General features: G+C 39.5%; 1 protein-coding gene across 1 annotated transcript in view; it reads right to left on the bottom strand.

The window, feature by feature from the left end:
* The window catches only part of Ttc37 (tetratricopeptide repeat domain 37), a 79,843-nt gene that overhangs the window by 27,754 nt on the left and 35,306 nt on the right, over positions 1–16,783 (bottom strand). The window contains exons 25-32 of the mRNA XM_023707671.1: positions 16,101–16,169; positions 14,897–14,971; positions 10,119–10,260; positions 8,426–8,519; positions 5,874–5,951; positions 3,488–3,612; positions 2,563–2,686; positions 530–782 (exon numbers count right to left, since the gene is read on the bottom strand). Of these exons, the coding sequence (XP_023563439.1) occupies positions 530–782; positions 2,563–2,686; positions 3,488–3,612; positions 5,874–5,951; positions 8,426–8,519; positions 10,119–10,260; positions 14,897–14,971; positions 16,101–16,169 (960 nt within the window). The remainder of the gene's footprint in view (positions 1–529; positions 783–2,562; positions 2,687–3,487; positions 3,613–5,873; positions 5,952–8,425; positions 8,520–10,118; positions 10,261–14,896; positions 14,972–16,100; positions 16,170–16,783) is intronic.

Here is a 16,783-nt window from a genome sequence, read left to right as displayed (position 1 = left end):
TGTTTAAGGAAAACACAGAGATTAAAAATAATAATATTGTATAACAGTAGGATGTACTTTAATAGAAATGGCATCAGAAATAACCTTCATACTAAAATAATTTTTTTAAAAAACCAGTAAGACATTTTAATAAAAAATGTGGCAGAGAAACTACATGTACATCATGCTGAAAATAAAATAACTATTGTTGTTAATGACAACTTCATATTTTCCAAATTTGAAAACAGTAATAAATATTTAAGCCACCAAAAATTCCTAAAGCCACCAACCTGTTCCATGTAAATCTATAATATTACAAACCTAGGGATTATGGTTTTATATAAAAATAATTTGGGGCCTTCACCCAAACTGAGTAAGTGCCAACTTGATCAACTGAGTATTTTTTAAACATCTTTATAGGGAAAATAACAAGTAAAGTCAGTGGCCAGGTTTTGTGTACATTCCCATAAAACTGAAGCTTGGTTTCCAAAATGTATGTGTGCCCCATTGTATAGCTGTAATAAAGTCCCAATGCCACGCACAGTCACACCAAGCACAGCCAAGCACAAGGCAGAGCGTACCTGTGGACGGCTTTCGACACCTGTCTCTGCACAGCCGTACTGCGGCCCTGCAGCGCGTAGATGGCCGAGGTCAGCAGGCTCCGTGGATAGTCGCTGTCCTTGTGTCTGCTGCGCTTCAGCAGCTCGTTCAGGGCTGCTTTGGCCAGCGTGGCATCCTGCATTGCCAACCCTAGAGCACAGAGGGTTTGAAGGCTTTCTGTGGTTGGCTCCTTTAAGATAGAGCTGCAAATATATTTTTTAATTGCCTGTTGGCCATCTGTACAGTAAGTCTCTGTCTATAATTATTACAAATTTCTAGGCTTTTAAAGATAGCAAGTTTTCTGATTGAAGCAAAGTGCCAATGGTCTTTCATCAGGGGCTGGGGAGATAGCTCAGTTGAGTAAGGGCTTGACTGGCAAGTGCAAGAGTCTGAGTTCTATACCCAGCTCCGCCACAAAAAAAAGGTCTCTCATCAGCAACAACAGCTCACTTTTTTTCTGGTCATGACACTTATATTTTAGAAACAAATACAAATCAACCTCTCTGGGTCTTAGCTGTAGATAAATAATTATAATAGTTTTGGTAAAATGTTCAGTCTCAATAAAATCCTAGAAGGTATAAGTAATAAAAAAAAAAAAAAAAAAAAAAAATCTGGGGCCAGCAAAATAACCCAGCGGATTAAAGCTCCTGCAAGGAGGTGGGGTAAAGGGGTGTTTAATCCCTGTGCCTGCCCTGCTGGCCCTGCCCCCAGGGTACGCCGAGTTCAATTGAGCTTGGCCGTGGTGGCGCACCAGTAATCCCAGCTCTTATAAGTCTGATCTAGTAGTGAGACCCTAAACACCCTGTAGACCTTTCCCTAAAATACAAAAAAATACATTTAAAAAAAAATCTGTTCAACATATGAGCTGATTTTTATCATTCTGATAAAAGCTTTGTCCTATTTGCCCTATGGTATTGAAACCAGCATTTTCTATAGGAAGCACAAGGTGTACCTATACCCACTGTGCTCCAAGTGAATACTGATAATTTAAGGAAAATTTGCATATAAACAATTAGTATCTTTTCTCTCTTTTACGTGTAAAATCTGATTTTGCCTCAGCTAGAAAAGTTAATAACATTTAGGAACGCTTCTTAATTTAAATGAAGAGCCTAGCACAGTGTTACACCTACAATCACAGCTCTTGGGAGGCTGAGACAGGAGGATCACTTTGAATTCAGATTTAGCCTGGGCTACACAGTGAACTTAAGGGGAGCCTGAACTACACAGCAAGACCCTGTCTCAAAAATAAGTAAATAAATAAATAAATAATTTAAATGAAAAACCTTCATTTCTCTACAAACGTAATACAACAAAAATATTTATCATACTACAAAATATTACATACTCATTAATAAGTGTTTGGAAGGGGAAAATTAAATGTTTTACACACATGAATTAATAGTAAATCTGTAGTAAATAGCTAACTTACAGTATGACTACAAAGACAAGGTCTATTGGTGTAATATTTTTAAAGATTTCACTTTTTTTTCGCCTGCGTCTCGGGCGCCCTGAAACAGGTCTGCTGCCTGCCCCCTCAGGCCTCCGAGAACTGCTCTACCCCTCGGTTTCGGCTGCCAGGAGCAGAAGAGATCCAGGCGGGCAAAGGTTGAGGGGGCAAGATTCGCCTTTACATGAACTTTCTCTCAGGTTAACTTGAAAAAGGACAGGAAGAAAGTAATTTCTTTGGGACTCAACACGGCAAAAAAAGAAGCCAGTTACAATTTGCTTTAAGTTAAAGACCAAGAGATCCACTACTCTTAAAAATACGTATACAGTACAAAGGATGGTTCTGAAGGGCTGGACAGACCTAGAGCTAAGAATGAGGCTGCGCGCTCCCACTGCCTCTCTGTTAATTCAGAGCCAGGTAACCTCAAGTCCCTTTTGTTCACCCCAAAGCTCCTAAAACATTAAGGACTTCATTTCATCTTGCTTAACTCAAACTGTAAGTCTAGTCTTGCTAAGAGCGGACGTCAATACACATACCATTTGAAGAGCAGGGACTTGGCTGCATCCATTTTTCCTTGTTTATATTCTGTTATTGCCAGAGCGGTTAAGATATGGGCTTTGTCTTCCTCTGATTCAACAATAGACAAGGCTCTCTCATACGCTATTGTATCACAATGGGAAAAACATAAAAGCAATTGTGAATAGCACAGTATGGAACTTTTACTATCCAAAACCTATTTTTCCAAAAGATACAACTAAAACATTGTTGTTCACTTGTGTCTATGAAGACACAATACAAAATTTATAACCAGCTACCTTGGTTCAGCTATTCCAAGGTGACTCTGGGGTGTCACTAAGAGTACTGTGCAACAATCCCCCTCCGACCTCCAGATCCTACAGGGAGGTCTGCATCACTATCTTTCAGAGCCACGTAAGACAGTAGTCGAGGCTTGCCCGCACGGAGCTCACCCAGGCTCCCAGACCAGGGACTCGGCAATCTGATGAGACCTAAACAACCTGCGCACACACAGGCAGAGCCTACATACTGTGTACTTAAGTCTAGTCAGTAGAAAAAACCAAAATGTTCTTTTATCAATGATTTCTGAGCTCTTCATTTATCAGCAAGTTTGACTTAAGCAGCATAGAGTATAGAAAGCGCCTGCTCTCAAACGCTAACTCATACAGATGTCATAAGTGAGCTAAAGCTTCCTCACCTCTACAATAAATGCTCACCTGTATAACTCTGTAAAGACTCTGGGAACTATCTATTATCATAATGTAACAAATGAAGTAAGATACAAACAATTATCTATTGTGGCTCCCGACTCCTGCTCACATCTTACTAAGCCTTGCCACCCTCACCCCCTCTCCATATCACATCTTTTTGTGTGTGGCCTTGCCATAATGAACTGCCACCCAACTCTGGAAGAGATGTGTCCTTAGCTCCAAGCAATATCCTTACCTTTGCTGCTCTCTGTGTACTGCCCCTTCATAAACAAAGCCAATGCGAAGCCTACGATGTCTTCTAACTCTTCAAGGGGTGTGGACTTAAAAGCCTGGACAGCTTCATCATATTCACCAATGGAACTAAGAGCAAAATACGACTTACTTTTAATGCCGTAAATACTTTTGGCTTACATAATCAAAATATAGATATACAGACACAGAGACTCTTTTAATAACTTCATCCGTACTTCCTTCTCCATGGAGGCATTTCAGCAAGCTATAATCTACCAGCATTAACACTGTAGAAAAGACTTAAAATAGGAGGCAGGCCGTGAATTGAGGATTTAACGTCACACCTTGCTTCTGTCAAATTACATGTGAAATTGACTGATTTTTTTAAATTACAGGGTTTTTAAAGATTGTTAAACTTTAATTAACAATCTAAGTCAAGAATAACTTTTATTTCTGCACAGAACTCCCACTTTTAAGCTTAGTACATAAAATATTATTCTGAGTATAATTCTAGCATCTTCTTAGAACCTTAGAAGGTAATAAACTACATAAAGTCAAACCTAGCCTCTGTGTGAGCTATCTGACATGAAGGGTACCCCACACACAAGACTCCACATGCAAAACTACACGTCTTGTTTGTGCTGAATAGGAGAAAATGGAAAAGTAATATATGACACTAATAACAGCAGAATAATGAAATTACACTTATTTAAGGAAAGTTATGTAAGCTCAGCTGCTATCATCTCAATAGAAGCAGCACATCTCTGAGATTCTTGTTTCTGGTATTCACTGCATAATTGAAAATTTTTTAAAAATGGTATTGGCAATGTTTTATACAATGTTTTTAATTTTTAAGGACATTAAATAGAAGCTCAAAACCACAACATGCTTCTAATAATTTTACGAAGGCAAATAACTTTTTTTTTTTTTTTTTTTTTTTGGCAGAACTGGGGATTAAACTCAGGCCCTTGTGCTTGCCAGGGAAGCGCTTATTCCACTGAGCCATCTCCCTGGCCCCTATAGAGTGAATTCTTTTTTTTTTTTTTGAAGGCAAATAACTTTATAAATCAATATAATCAAATTTTGAAACTTTGATAAAGGAAACAGGACTACCTAAAATAATTTTTGTAGAGGAAAAAAATGGAACTATAGAAGGGTAGGATACAGCTTCAATTTTACCCATAACTTCTTTGTGGGAAAAAAATAATCTGAAGCAAACTGATAGAATTTTAAGAATACTACTGACTAATAACATTCATTAATTTATTTCTATTCTCTTCCTGCTGCTTGTCTAATATAGTTCAGAGATTTTTTTTTTTTTTCAGAACCAGGGATTGAACTCAGGCCCTTGTGCTTGCCAGGGAAGCACCTACTCCACTGAGCCATCTCCCAACCTTAATATATTTCATATAATAAAACAAATTAGAAAACAGATAACTTGCTTTTAATGGAAGATAATCATTTTTCTTCTAAAATATTACATTAAATATTGATGCTAAAAAGAACAGATATTTTATCCTGCCCAGTTCCTTACAATATCTATCCTGTGCTTTAACAAAAGCTTGGAACGAACAGAGCACCACAAACTCTTAAATTTCAACAGTTTGAAAGAATTACAAGGAGAGGTGAGAACAGTAAAAATTTTCTGCCTTAAGTTCATGATTCATTTATAAAAGTTATAGAATAAGTGCCTACCACGTGCCTGTTACTGTCGTTCCTTAGAAGTCGCAGGCACTAATCCCAAACCATCGAACTATATTTAAAAACGAGCTTCAAACTAGACCCTGATCCGGGGCAGCAGCACCCCTGAGGCACGCCTCCTCAGCTAGCGTCAGAGGCCTTCCCTCCATGACACACTTCTGTTCTCTGAACTTAGCTCTATGTCCTTAGTCTCCTGGCTTTTAGTCCCTTCCTTTTTTAACTGTATGGTTTTGCAGTCAAAAGTCCGTGAGAGTCTGAGGGAAGATGCAGACCTCCCTCTCCACCCCCCAAATTTTGTGAACTATTCAAAGGAGTTATTGGGGCCCAACATTCACCCTCAGTTTGTCAGAACAAGCATATAAGAAACCTGATTGCTCTTCCAGCTAACTAGGTTTCTACTACTGGAAAAGCAACTACTTCTCTTCCAAGTGTTACCTCGTCGGGCCCACAGACCACGAGCCCTCATTCTACCCTACAAGGCTCGCTGCTGCGAGGTGCTGGGTAGGCGCGGGAGGGTACTAACACAGCGTGGTATCACTGTAGGTGAGGAAGCTAGTAACAGGATGGTACCGTGGGAAGAGTGCTCCCCACAGGCCCACGCCACCAATAGCACTCAGCATTCTCTCCAGTCCCACAGCTTTCCAGAAAAATCCTACAGTCATAGAATTTCTAAGAAAAAACACGCTTACCACAACAATCTGCCATAGTTTCTCATGGTAACATTGTAAGTGGCGGGGTCCTCCGCAGGCTGTAACAACAAAATTGCCCTTAACGAAAGGACAAGGTATTTTAAATTATCTATGTGTGAGAGCAATTGCTTCCCCCTTCCCTCTTCAGCTCAATCATGAACTTCTGCTTTCTTCATTTAAATCTACTCATTCTTTTATGCAAGTTATAACAGCTTATTCATATATCATAAAAACAAATGCAGATTTTCAATTTTAGGAAGATAACTTGAATAAAATAACCCTCTTTGTTCTTACGAGAAATAATTCATCACATTTGAGTTCTAAATATTCTAAAATTTTTCATCTGAAAGTGGGAAATGACTGTGTCATGGAATTAATTTTGATGTATTTGAGTTCATCGATGACATCCTAAAAATATTTGTGTACTACAGTTTGAGTTCAGAAGACAGAAAACTGAGTGCCTGCATTGTGTCCTTGCCTCTAAACACAGAAAAACGAAAGGGCTGTGACTTTAAGCAAGGAACTGGTCCCAAGAAGCCGCTGGAGGAGCAGAATGAACCAACACCTAAAGGCTCTATTTCCTTCTCATTCCAGTTGTCTATGGGTAAGCAAGGAAATGTCCTTAAACAACCAAAAAGAACTGAATATTTAATAAGATTTTTGGTTTTTATTTTCTGTATAAAGAGGATTTTCCAAGGAGGAATAGCTAAAAAAAGCCTTTATATTACTCTTATGACATGGGGAAAAAAATTGTTAGAAAAGCCTGCCATGCTATAATCTAGCACTCAGGATTACACCTGTAATCCCAGCATTTGAGAGGCTAAGGCAGAAGGATCACCGTGAGTTCAAGGCCAGACTAAACTACACTCAAAAAATAAACAGAAAGAAAGAAAAAAAAAAGGAAAAAAAAAAAAGAAAGAAGAAAATGGAGAAAAACAAAAGCCAAGCCAAGCCTGAAAGTATTTTAGAGATTCAAAGCTATACTTCTGAATGGTGGAATGGTGGTGTACATTTGTTACTCCAGGTACGCAGGAGGTCAAGGCAGGAGCTGTGCGCTCGATGCCAGCCTGGGCCACCTAGCAGGACTGTCTCAAAACAAAAACAGGAGCCAGGGAGATAGTTCAGTAGAATAAGTGCCTGCCTGGCAAGCATAGGGCCCTGAGTTCAATATCTGGTACCGCAAAAAGAAAAACAAAAACAAAAAACCACGCAGCTGCTGGCTGATGGTGCAGCTCAGCGGTAAAGCACTTGCCCAAGGCCCTAGGTCCAATCGCAGTACCACAAAAATAAAAGTTAGACTTCTGGTTAAATTTAGGCCTAATCTGCAGTTTTAAGTCTCAAATATTCATCTGAGGCAGAAAGCAGCAATCAGGGTCAATCAAAACAGAACACTGCAGACCTAAGTGGCTGTGCTGCTGCCATTTGAAGTTTAAGGGAAGTTGCAAAGTCCTGAGTTCAATCCCTGGTACCACAAAAAAAAAAAAAGAGAGAGAGAGAGAGACAGAGAAGTTTAAGGAAAGGTGTTAGATTCACAATATCTGTAATAACCAGTTTCTGCAAAAATGTAGGAAACTCTAAAGCTGCCTAGTTTTCTGTTCAAAAATCTTGCTCACTTGCATTTTATCATATTGATGGTTTGCTTACTGGTGAGTTGACACTGAAGGACACAAGATGGCGACTTGTCAGAAGCACTCTCCCTCCGCAACCCCCTAAAACAGCATCTTGATCTGAGAGCCTCCAGTACCATCTAGTGATTACCCCAGTGAACTACACAGCGGTCCCTAAAAGCACAGGGCAAAGTGTATGGAGACCTGAATCACTCCTGACGAGGCTCCTTCCAAATACTGACTTGGATTTGAGGCACTAAAGTGCCTTACAGGTTAGGCCACCAGGCTAACTTTCCACACGTGATCAACAGTTCTTTTCTTATTTATCTATTAATTTGCAGAGAATGAAATTCGACTAGCTTTCACTCCGTACCCTGGGCAGGCAGGTCCTCCCACGCTAGCACTCCAGATCTCCTGTCCCTTCAGCAGCCCAGGCAAGATATGATGGGGGCACTGGCTGCTGCTCCTCGTCTGCCCCATGACCCCATGACTCAATGGCTGGCGGCTAGAATTCCTCTTCAGGAAGCCCAAGCCTGTTCAGCTCAGCCCTGTGCGCTCCGGCCCTGGGCCGCCCTTAGCCTTTCCTAGCAAGGATTATGGGCACAGATGGCTTTCAGCTTGTGACTACCCCTATCACCAGAACATGGGCTCACAAGAAATGGGTTTCTGCTTAATTCACTGCTGAATTACTAGGGCCAAGAACACCATCTGGCACGTGGTTGCATAAGAAATATTTACTGAAGTGAATATAGTAGATATGAAAAGGATTCAAACAAATACATCATCATTTCTTATTTGAAAAATGTGTTTGCTCAGCAATAGAAATCAAAACAGCTGAAACGTTGGGACACCCTCTAACGCAGACCAGTCCTACACAATGCAGATCGGGAAAGGAGTCAGCGCACTGAGCACTTTCTTCCAGGGAACGAAACAAATGTGGCTTACCTTTGGTAAGCATCTGCCGCTTGCTTTTTCAGTTGCAGATGTTCATTCAAGTAACCCAACATCGTAAAAGCAGGAGCATAATTCTGAATTCTTTCTGGAAATCCAGAAATACCTTTATTTTATATGTGCTTACTGATCTGGTCACAAAAATATTAGTTTTCATTTTCATTTTTTTGGAAAATTTTCTTAAAAACCAGTAAATTAAAAATTAGATTACCTACCGAGATCACTCATTTTAAGTGCTCTTATTTTATTTTGAATGTACCAGTAATCATGTTATAACTCACTTTACTTACTGAATAATATTTAATAGTTTTAATATGGCTTCCAGTCATCATTTGGAGTTCAAAAACTTTTATCTCTAAAGTACAATACATTTGAAATCGTAATTCATGTTAAAATTAGTCATTAGGGCTGGCAAGATAGCTCAGCAGACTAAGCGCCTGCTTAGGCAAGCACAGGTACCAGGGTTTGATCCCTGCCCTACCCCTGGGTGTGCTGAGCCGGCCACTGAGACCAGGTGTAGTGGCGCACACCTGTAATCCAAGCTTTGGGGAGGCTGAAAACAGGAGGATCACTATGAGTACAAGCTACACAGTGAGAACTTGTAACAAAAACATTTAAAAATTTTTAAAAATAAAAAAATTATTCATCACATTTATAAGAAAATTCAGTTTTTTGGCTAACTGCTTAAGCCTTCCTGTGATTATATTTATTAATAATTTCTCTTGGTGGTTTGCTGAAATCCATGTGTCTTTAAAAAAATAATAATTTAGTAGTATACATTAGAAACAGAAGATAGGAGCCGGGGAGATGGCTCAGTGGAATAAATGCTTCCCTGGCAAGTGCAAGGGTCTGAGTTCAATTCCTGGTTCTGCCAAAAAAAAAAGAAACAGAAGATAACGTGGGGATTTCCAATGCAGCATTTTGAAATTTTAACACCTAAACATAATGTGTCTACTAACACATGCTGGAGAAAGAGAAACATGTCTCATGTAGTCTGAACCCTCAACTGTGCAATGAAGTACAGTGGAGTCATATATCACGTGATAGTTAGGCTCCCATGCCTAAGTGTATGGGTAAAATCACTACAGTCAAAGTTATTCTTGGGAAATCCCAACAGTTGCCACACACAAGAGGGTCACAAAGCTGCATCCTTGGGAGTGTGAGGAGGCCCATGCCTCCACATGCCAGGATACTCTAACCCAGCTGGACAAAGGAAGGCCTGTGCTCTCTTTCCTCAACCTCTCTCTTTCCTGCTTCTACTTTTCATACGTATGTATATTTTTCCAGTCAGCCACACAGAGCTGACATCAACCGATGCTACAGTTTAAAAACTCAGCTGTGCATACTTGTTATAAAAGATGTATCTATTTTTATAACTATCTAAAAGTTTGCTGAAAACTAAAGATTTACTTCTTTAAAGTAAATCCTTCACAAAAGCTATTCATTTGGTAGGAAAAAACATTCCCTCAGCTCTAGGTATTTATTAGCATTATTAACCACGCATAATATGGAAATATCTCAAAACTCCTTGTTTGTGAACAAATTACTTTCTTTTCCACAAATGTTCCAGACTAAAGTCATGTTTTAGAGAATATCAATTTTAATTTGGAATGAATTAATTTTAAATTTTTCCAAGTGATGTCAATAGTCACGCAGAACTCCTGCTGTCACGTGACAGGCACCTTACCCACGTATTTGCACAGAGCCACCTGTGCTGCAGGGATGGCGTTCATCTGGAGGATGTTGTACTGGTACAGCTCTGTTTCTCTGTTGCTTTTGTCTTGCAACGTTGTGCAGACCCAGTGTGCATAACCTATTGCTCCCTCAGTCTACAAAAAAACAAAGTTGATGAGTGCATACCAGTAAAAATTAAGAAACACAACAGTGGATTTCAATACAATAAATATCATCCGTTAGTCTTAAGTCATCTGCTAAGTGTCTTGCAATGCAAAGTCTTCACAGAGAAGCCTGGCTAGGCTTATCTCACTTTATCAAAGACCCACACAGAAGAGTCCATGAGGATAAAGAGCAGAAACAGACTCACCAATGGGTTGCTTTTTCGCTTCTTGGCATCTTTCTCATAAGTCAAACCAGGCTAATGAATTCTAAAGCATTTTCATAAATAGTCTAAAATGTCAACCAAGAGACCGCCAGATCCTGAAAAGACCCAGAGTGCAGGCTCGGCAAGTGAGTGAGACCGCTTGGGGCCCGCGGGATCCTGAACAGACCCAGAGTGCAGGCCTGGCGTGTGAGGTGAGACAACCCAGCGTGTGAGGTGAGACAACCCAGGGCCCGCAGATCCTGAATAGACCCAAAGCCCAGGCCCGGCATGTGAGAGGACCCAGGAGTGCGGATCCTGAAAAGACCCAGAGCTCAGGCCCGGTGTGTGAGTGAGACTACCCAGGCCACCAGAACCTGAATAGACCCAGAGCACAGGCCCAGTGTGCAACCCTGCAGCAGAACTCCCTGCAAAGAGGCTAGAGGCAAGACCCACCCAGCTTATTCAGGAGCAGAACATCTGCCAGAGTGACACAAAGGGTTAACTCCAATGGCTGCAGCAGGAAAAAGTGGAGCACAGCAGCAAGACCTCAGCCAGATCCAAACAACACCCACCTGGAGGAATCTGAACTTCGTAGATCCAGACCTGGTGCTAAGGTAATAACTCTATCTAAGCTTTACACCAAAGGTCAGAAGACAGTGGTATACAAAATGACAAAGAGAAGGAACAAAATGCAGTCTCAGGCCCCGAGTCCACCCAGTACAATTGCGGAAGACACTAGTATTGAGGAAATTGGAAATCATACCCCAGAAATCTCTGAAATAATAGCATTGGAAGTAAAGAAACAACTGCACAAAGGTATAGAAGAAATCAGATCAGAAATAATTTCTGAACTAAAAAATGTAATGATAATTCTAATCAAAGAAGTACTAAGTGCTTCTAAAGAATACACTGATAAAAAAAAAATAGAGCAGAATATAAAAATGATGGAACCCCTGAATAAGCAATTTAGGAAAGAAATAGAATGTATGAAACAGGTTCAAAGTGATATACAGGAAATTAAAACCTCAATCACATGCTGGCAAAACCATTTGAGGGAAAGTGAAAATAGACTTTCTGACCTTAAAGACACCATTGCAGATAGTGAAAAAGTAAGAAAAGATCTCTTCAAAACAGCTAGGATGCAGGAAAAAATAATTCAATACCTGCATGATGCAGCAAAGATAAACAATGTGAGACTAATAGGCATCAATGAGAAGGAAGGAGTCAATACAAATGATATAAAAAGAATATGGGCAGAAGTAATAGCAGAAAACTTCCCAAATATGGGGCAACAATCTGACATTCAGCTAACCAAAGCATACAGAACTCCAAATAACAACCCAATGAAAACCACTCCCAGACATATAATAATCAAGATCCCAGAAATTCAGCAAAGAAACAGTATACTAAAAAGCCGTTAAAGAAAAGAAACAGATCACATTTAAAGGAAAACCCATCAGAATAATGGCAGATTTCTCTCCACAAACCATCAAGTCAAGAAGAGTATGGAGCAAAGTACTTCAAGTCTTGCAAGAAAACAAATTCCAACCCAGACTGATATACCCTGCAAAACTCGCTTTCAAGTATAATGGAGAAGTGAAATATTTCCATGACAAAGAACAACTAAAGAATTTCATGATGACAAAGCCAAGCCTACACAGACTACTAAATGAGGTTCTAGAGAGGGAGCAAATTGATCACAGCCCCATGAATGAGAATGCAAAGAACCCACCAAATAGGGCAAACAAACACAGGAGAATAAGAGGTATATAATAGTAGTCTTTCTGAAACATTTAATTTTTAATTAATTAGTATTTAATTTTTTGAATACTACTTAATCTTAATTTTTGTTCTAAGATTTATACTATATCTTTGACATACATTTATTTAAAAGACATCATATGATATATTCTCCTAGTATTAGAAACTTTAAAAAGTATATTTCCATTTTCTGTTGACTTAAAAAAAGATTATGAAAAAAAAAATCTTAAAAAAAAAAAAAGAACTGGGGACTGAACTTAGGCCCTTGTGCTTGCCAGAGAAGCACTTATTTTATTGAGCCATCTCCCCAGCCCTGGGACACTTACTTTTTAACCAAAATAACATTGCATTTTTTCCAAACAATTTGTGGTCTTAATTGAGCAAAGTGCTTGTAATAAGCCAAGTTCATCAGAATACTGGTTTTTGAAGAAATCAGAGAAAATCTTTAAATGTCACCTCATCTTCAAAGCATGGATTTTTTCAGTCTATGGCAAAAAGGGCAAGGCCTACCTTGTCAAACTAGTCACTGTTTGACAATCCCCTCTGCCATACTGACCATTCTTAGCTGTATTTAGGACAGGGTCTGCAGGGTCTACAGGGTCTCACTACGCAGATCAGACTCATAGATCAGAATCCTGTGTTCAGCCTCCCAAGTGCTGCGATTACACGCATGCGCCACCACGCGCAGTCTCAACCATCTTCTCAGCACACCCTGCAGGCAGGGCTGGCACAGCTCTCCAGGGATCGAACCCTGGCCACTGCGCTCTGCCTAAGCAGGCACTTTAGTCCTCTGAGCTATCAGGCCGGCCCTTGATTTCTGTACCTGATACATCTGAAGAAGACAGAAGTGAAAGAGTAGGTTCAAGTATACTTGGTGAACAACGTATTTATGGAGTGCAAACCCATTCACAGTTTGGCAATCACTGCCAAATATTCCAAAGAAGTGTGCCAGACCTGCTTCCTGTTTTATACCACTGTATGTTGGAATTGGACTGTCCACCACTAATGCAATTATTCTGTTTACTTAGGTAAGATTGTGAGCTAGACTGATATTCTAAAAATGGAAGGAAAGTTTTGCTTTGGTGAACTGAAAAGTTCAGCTCCTAGTTAATTTAAAAAAAAAACAACAAAACATAATAATGTATGGAGAGGATTATGAGTGTCCCCGGGCAACTTAGCTACTGTTATATATAAGGAAGTTTATTACCTATGGAAAAAAATTTAAAAAAAAATAAAATGTCAACCAAGTCTAGCCCCCATCTCCATTTTCCCTTGGTATCTTAGTTTCTCTCCTACTAAACAACTCCTACATCTGTTAACTTTCAATGTCATTTCTCCACCAGCTTTTGAACATTGGCAAGATAGAATAGGCAGAACTCTTGAAGACACAGATGTAGGCAATAACCTTATGAACAAAACATCAACTGCACAGAAACTACCACAGAGAATCAAAAATTGGATCGCATCCTACTAAAAACCTTTTGTGAAGCAAGAAAACCCACCAGCAGAGTGAAGAGACCATCCACAGTGTGGGAAAAACTTTTTGCCACCTGTTCCTCAGACAAAGGACTATTACCTAGAACATATAAGGAAATCAAAATAATATAATAATAAGATCCCCCAAACTCAAAGATCTAACCCAAAAGTGAAGAAGTGGAAATAGCACACAAATATATGAATAAATGTTCAACACAATGGTCATTTGAGAAATGCAAATGAAAACAACACTGAGATTCCATCTCACTCCAGCAAGGATGTCTAACATCAAGAAATCAACCAATAACAAAAGCCGGCAGGACTATGAGGAAAAAGGAACCCTTCTCCACTGCTGGTGGAGGCACAGAGTAGTACAACCACTGCAGAAATTAGTGTGGAGATTCCGCCAAAAGCTAGGACTAGAAGTTCCATTCAAGCCTGCAATTTTCCTTCTTGGTAGCCTCCCAAAAGAATGAAAAGCATCACACCACAACCCCATACATGAACCATGTCTATAGCAGCACAGTTTATAATAGCTAAATTGTGGAAACAACCTAAATGTCCATCACCTGATGAATGGATAGAGAAGATATGGGCTTTCTTATACAAAGGGGTACTACTCTGCCATAAAGAAGTATAAGCTTGGGACATTTCTAGCTAAATAGATGCCCCTTGAGGCCATGCTCTTAAGTGAAAGAAATTGGACACACACGTGCAAATACCACATTGTTTCTCGGGTGTGAGAACAGAAGGAGTAAGTAAGGCCAAAATGCGTAATCCATGTCATCAAAGAGGAAAAAAATGTTCAGATGGGAAGGAGACCAAGAAGGGGGAGAAGGAAAGGAAAATAAATGATGAGAATAGAAGAAAAAAACAGAAAGGATTCTGTAAATAAGGGAAGAAGGGTTGAAGGAAGTGTAGGGAAATGGGGGAAAGAAAAGACTCAGGTTATATCATGTACAGTTACAAATTCTCTATAATGAATGTGATCGTTATGTATACTTAAAACATACCAATAAACTTAATTAAAAAAATGAAAAAAATTTTTTATGAAAAAATTTACCTGTTTCTAAGAAAAAATAGAATAGAAACAACTACCATCATTAACATCCCCTACACTATTCATCCTTATTAATAAGGATAACACTTTATTAATGAATGCTCAAGAAGAATGTTCAGAGTCTTACGTGCATGCTGAGCTCCGTAGTGTGCCTGAAGAGATCCATAGTGTCGTAACTTCCCACCGTCTCCGCAATGAGCGCCTAGGAAAGGAAAATGGTGCTTAATGTTTAAAAGAAAATAATGATGGTGATAACAAATTCATTTAGAAGAACCAGAGGTTCTTTAGCTGGGCTTAAAACAAAGTTAAGTCTGTTACTACCATTTTAATTAAGCCTATCAGCTACCTCCTAAAAAAAGATTATTTTTAAGAACGAAACTATTTTCAATGTAAAAATATATACTGGTGAGTACCTAAGATCTACCGACCAGTGCAGTGCTACTCAGTGTGGCCCCTGGACCAGCCAGTTTCTACAGCATAATCTGCAGCAGCAGAAATGCAAATTCTTGGTTCTCCAGGGTTCAACAGCAACACGGAGGTTAGCACCATAATGACCCTGCTCCCGGAAGCTACCGCAGTTACTAGGAACACCAGTTGGCCTTCCTACCTCAGCTTGTTCCACCAATTAAGTAGAATTAGACTAAAGAGACAAAATAAAATAAGAAATCCTGGATTAATGATTTTCTGACATGACTGATGTTCCCAGTTCCCTATAAACCAAAACAGTCTACTGCGTACTAATGCATCACAATTTCTCAACTAGGGAAGACCCTGAAGGACACTTGGGCCAAGCACCTGTTTTTCTAGGTGAGAAAATTAAAAATCCAGAGAAAAGATATTAAGGCAAAATAAACAGTGACAGTGTCAGACCAGCAGCCGACTATCTTGCTTCTTATCTGGCCAGACACAAATCTAGACATGGAAAAGGAAAAAACTCAAACGTGCCAAATCAGGTATAAAGGTTTTCAGAAAATAAGGAGACAGTCATCAAAATGATCTTGATAAGTGTATATATTTCATAAATGTGAGTTAAACAGAGCTCCGGGTTTATTTTCTAGGGGCAATAATGCCATACTCATAGTACCCAAAGGTTCTCCACTACTGCCCATGTTACCTTCAGTACAATACACAGGATTTCTAAGCTCTAAGAAGAATACAGCCATGGCCACAGCTCAAAGGCCCAACAATGGACTACATGGAATACTACAACACACACAGAGGCAATGCCTGGCACACAGTGGGTCCTCAAATGCTGCCAGTCATTATTTGTCATTACAGTTATTTATATGACGAGGTTACTTATGTTTATTAGTAACTGTTGTATATCTTACTTGTCCAATCCAGCACATTAAATAAGATGGATCAAGGGACTGAGCCATTTTGAAAGCTTCATGAGCTTGCTAGGAAAAAAGGGCAAGAAAAGAGCACATTGAGTAATTTTATAAAAAATATTCAAAAAACATAACCAAAGGAGAATAAGCAGAGTCAGTCATATCACCACAAACACGTATGACCTAAAACTTCACTGTTTCATTTAAGCACAATTAGTAATGGCTAATGAAAGTTTCTCTACAGATGAAGAGTTCTGGTCCCAGAACAAAAACCATACAGGTTTTGTGCTCCTAACCTGCACAACTTTTAACCAATCATACCTACATTTGCTAGCTACATACTCTGAGGAAACGATAAAGCAAATCTGTATCTATTCCCTTCTCTCTGAGCTCAGCTGAAAAGATAAGCACTCACAACTAATAATTTGAGATGTGGACCTGTTACTAGAGGAAGTGGCCAACAACACAACTCTGCTTCAGGCCATCAAGGAACTGTGAAGACAGTGCACCTGGACAATTACCCTGCAAGCTACAAAAAATTCTGTTGTTACATACAACTTCCTAGTGTTTGGTCAATTTTATCTGTGTGGCAGGAGAGACACTTATTTGGCCTATGAAAAAGGAAGCTCAAGAGCAACAACTGAGCCATGCTATAGTAAAGTTACATTTGCGCTGTATTACCT

This window comes from Octodon degus, unplaced genomic scaffold (assembly GCF_000260255.1).
Source record: "Octodon degus isolate 3935 unplaced genomic scaffold, OctDeg1.0 scaffold00009, whole genome shotgun sequence".
NCBI classification, from domain to species: domain Eukaryota; kingdom Metazoa; phylum Chordata; class Mammalia; order Rodentia; family Octodontidae; genus Octodon; species Octodon degus.
This window is presented reverse-complemented; position numbering and strand designations above follow the sequence as displayed.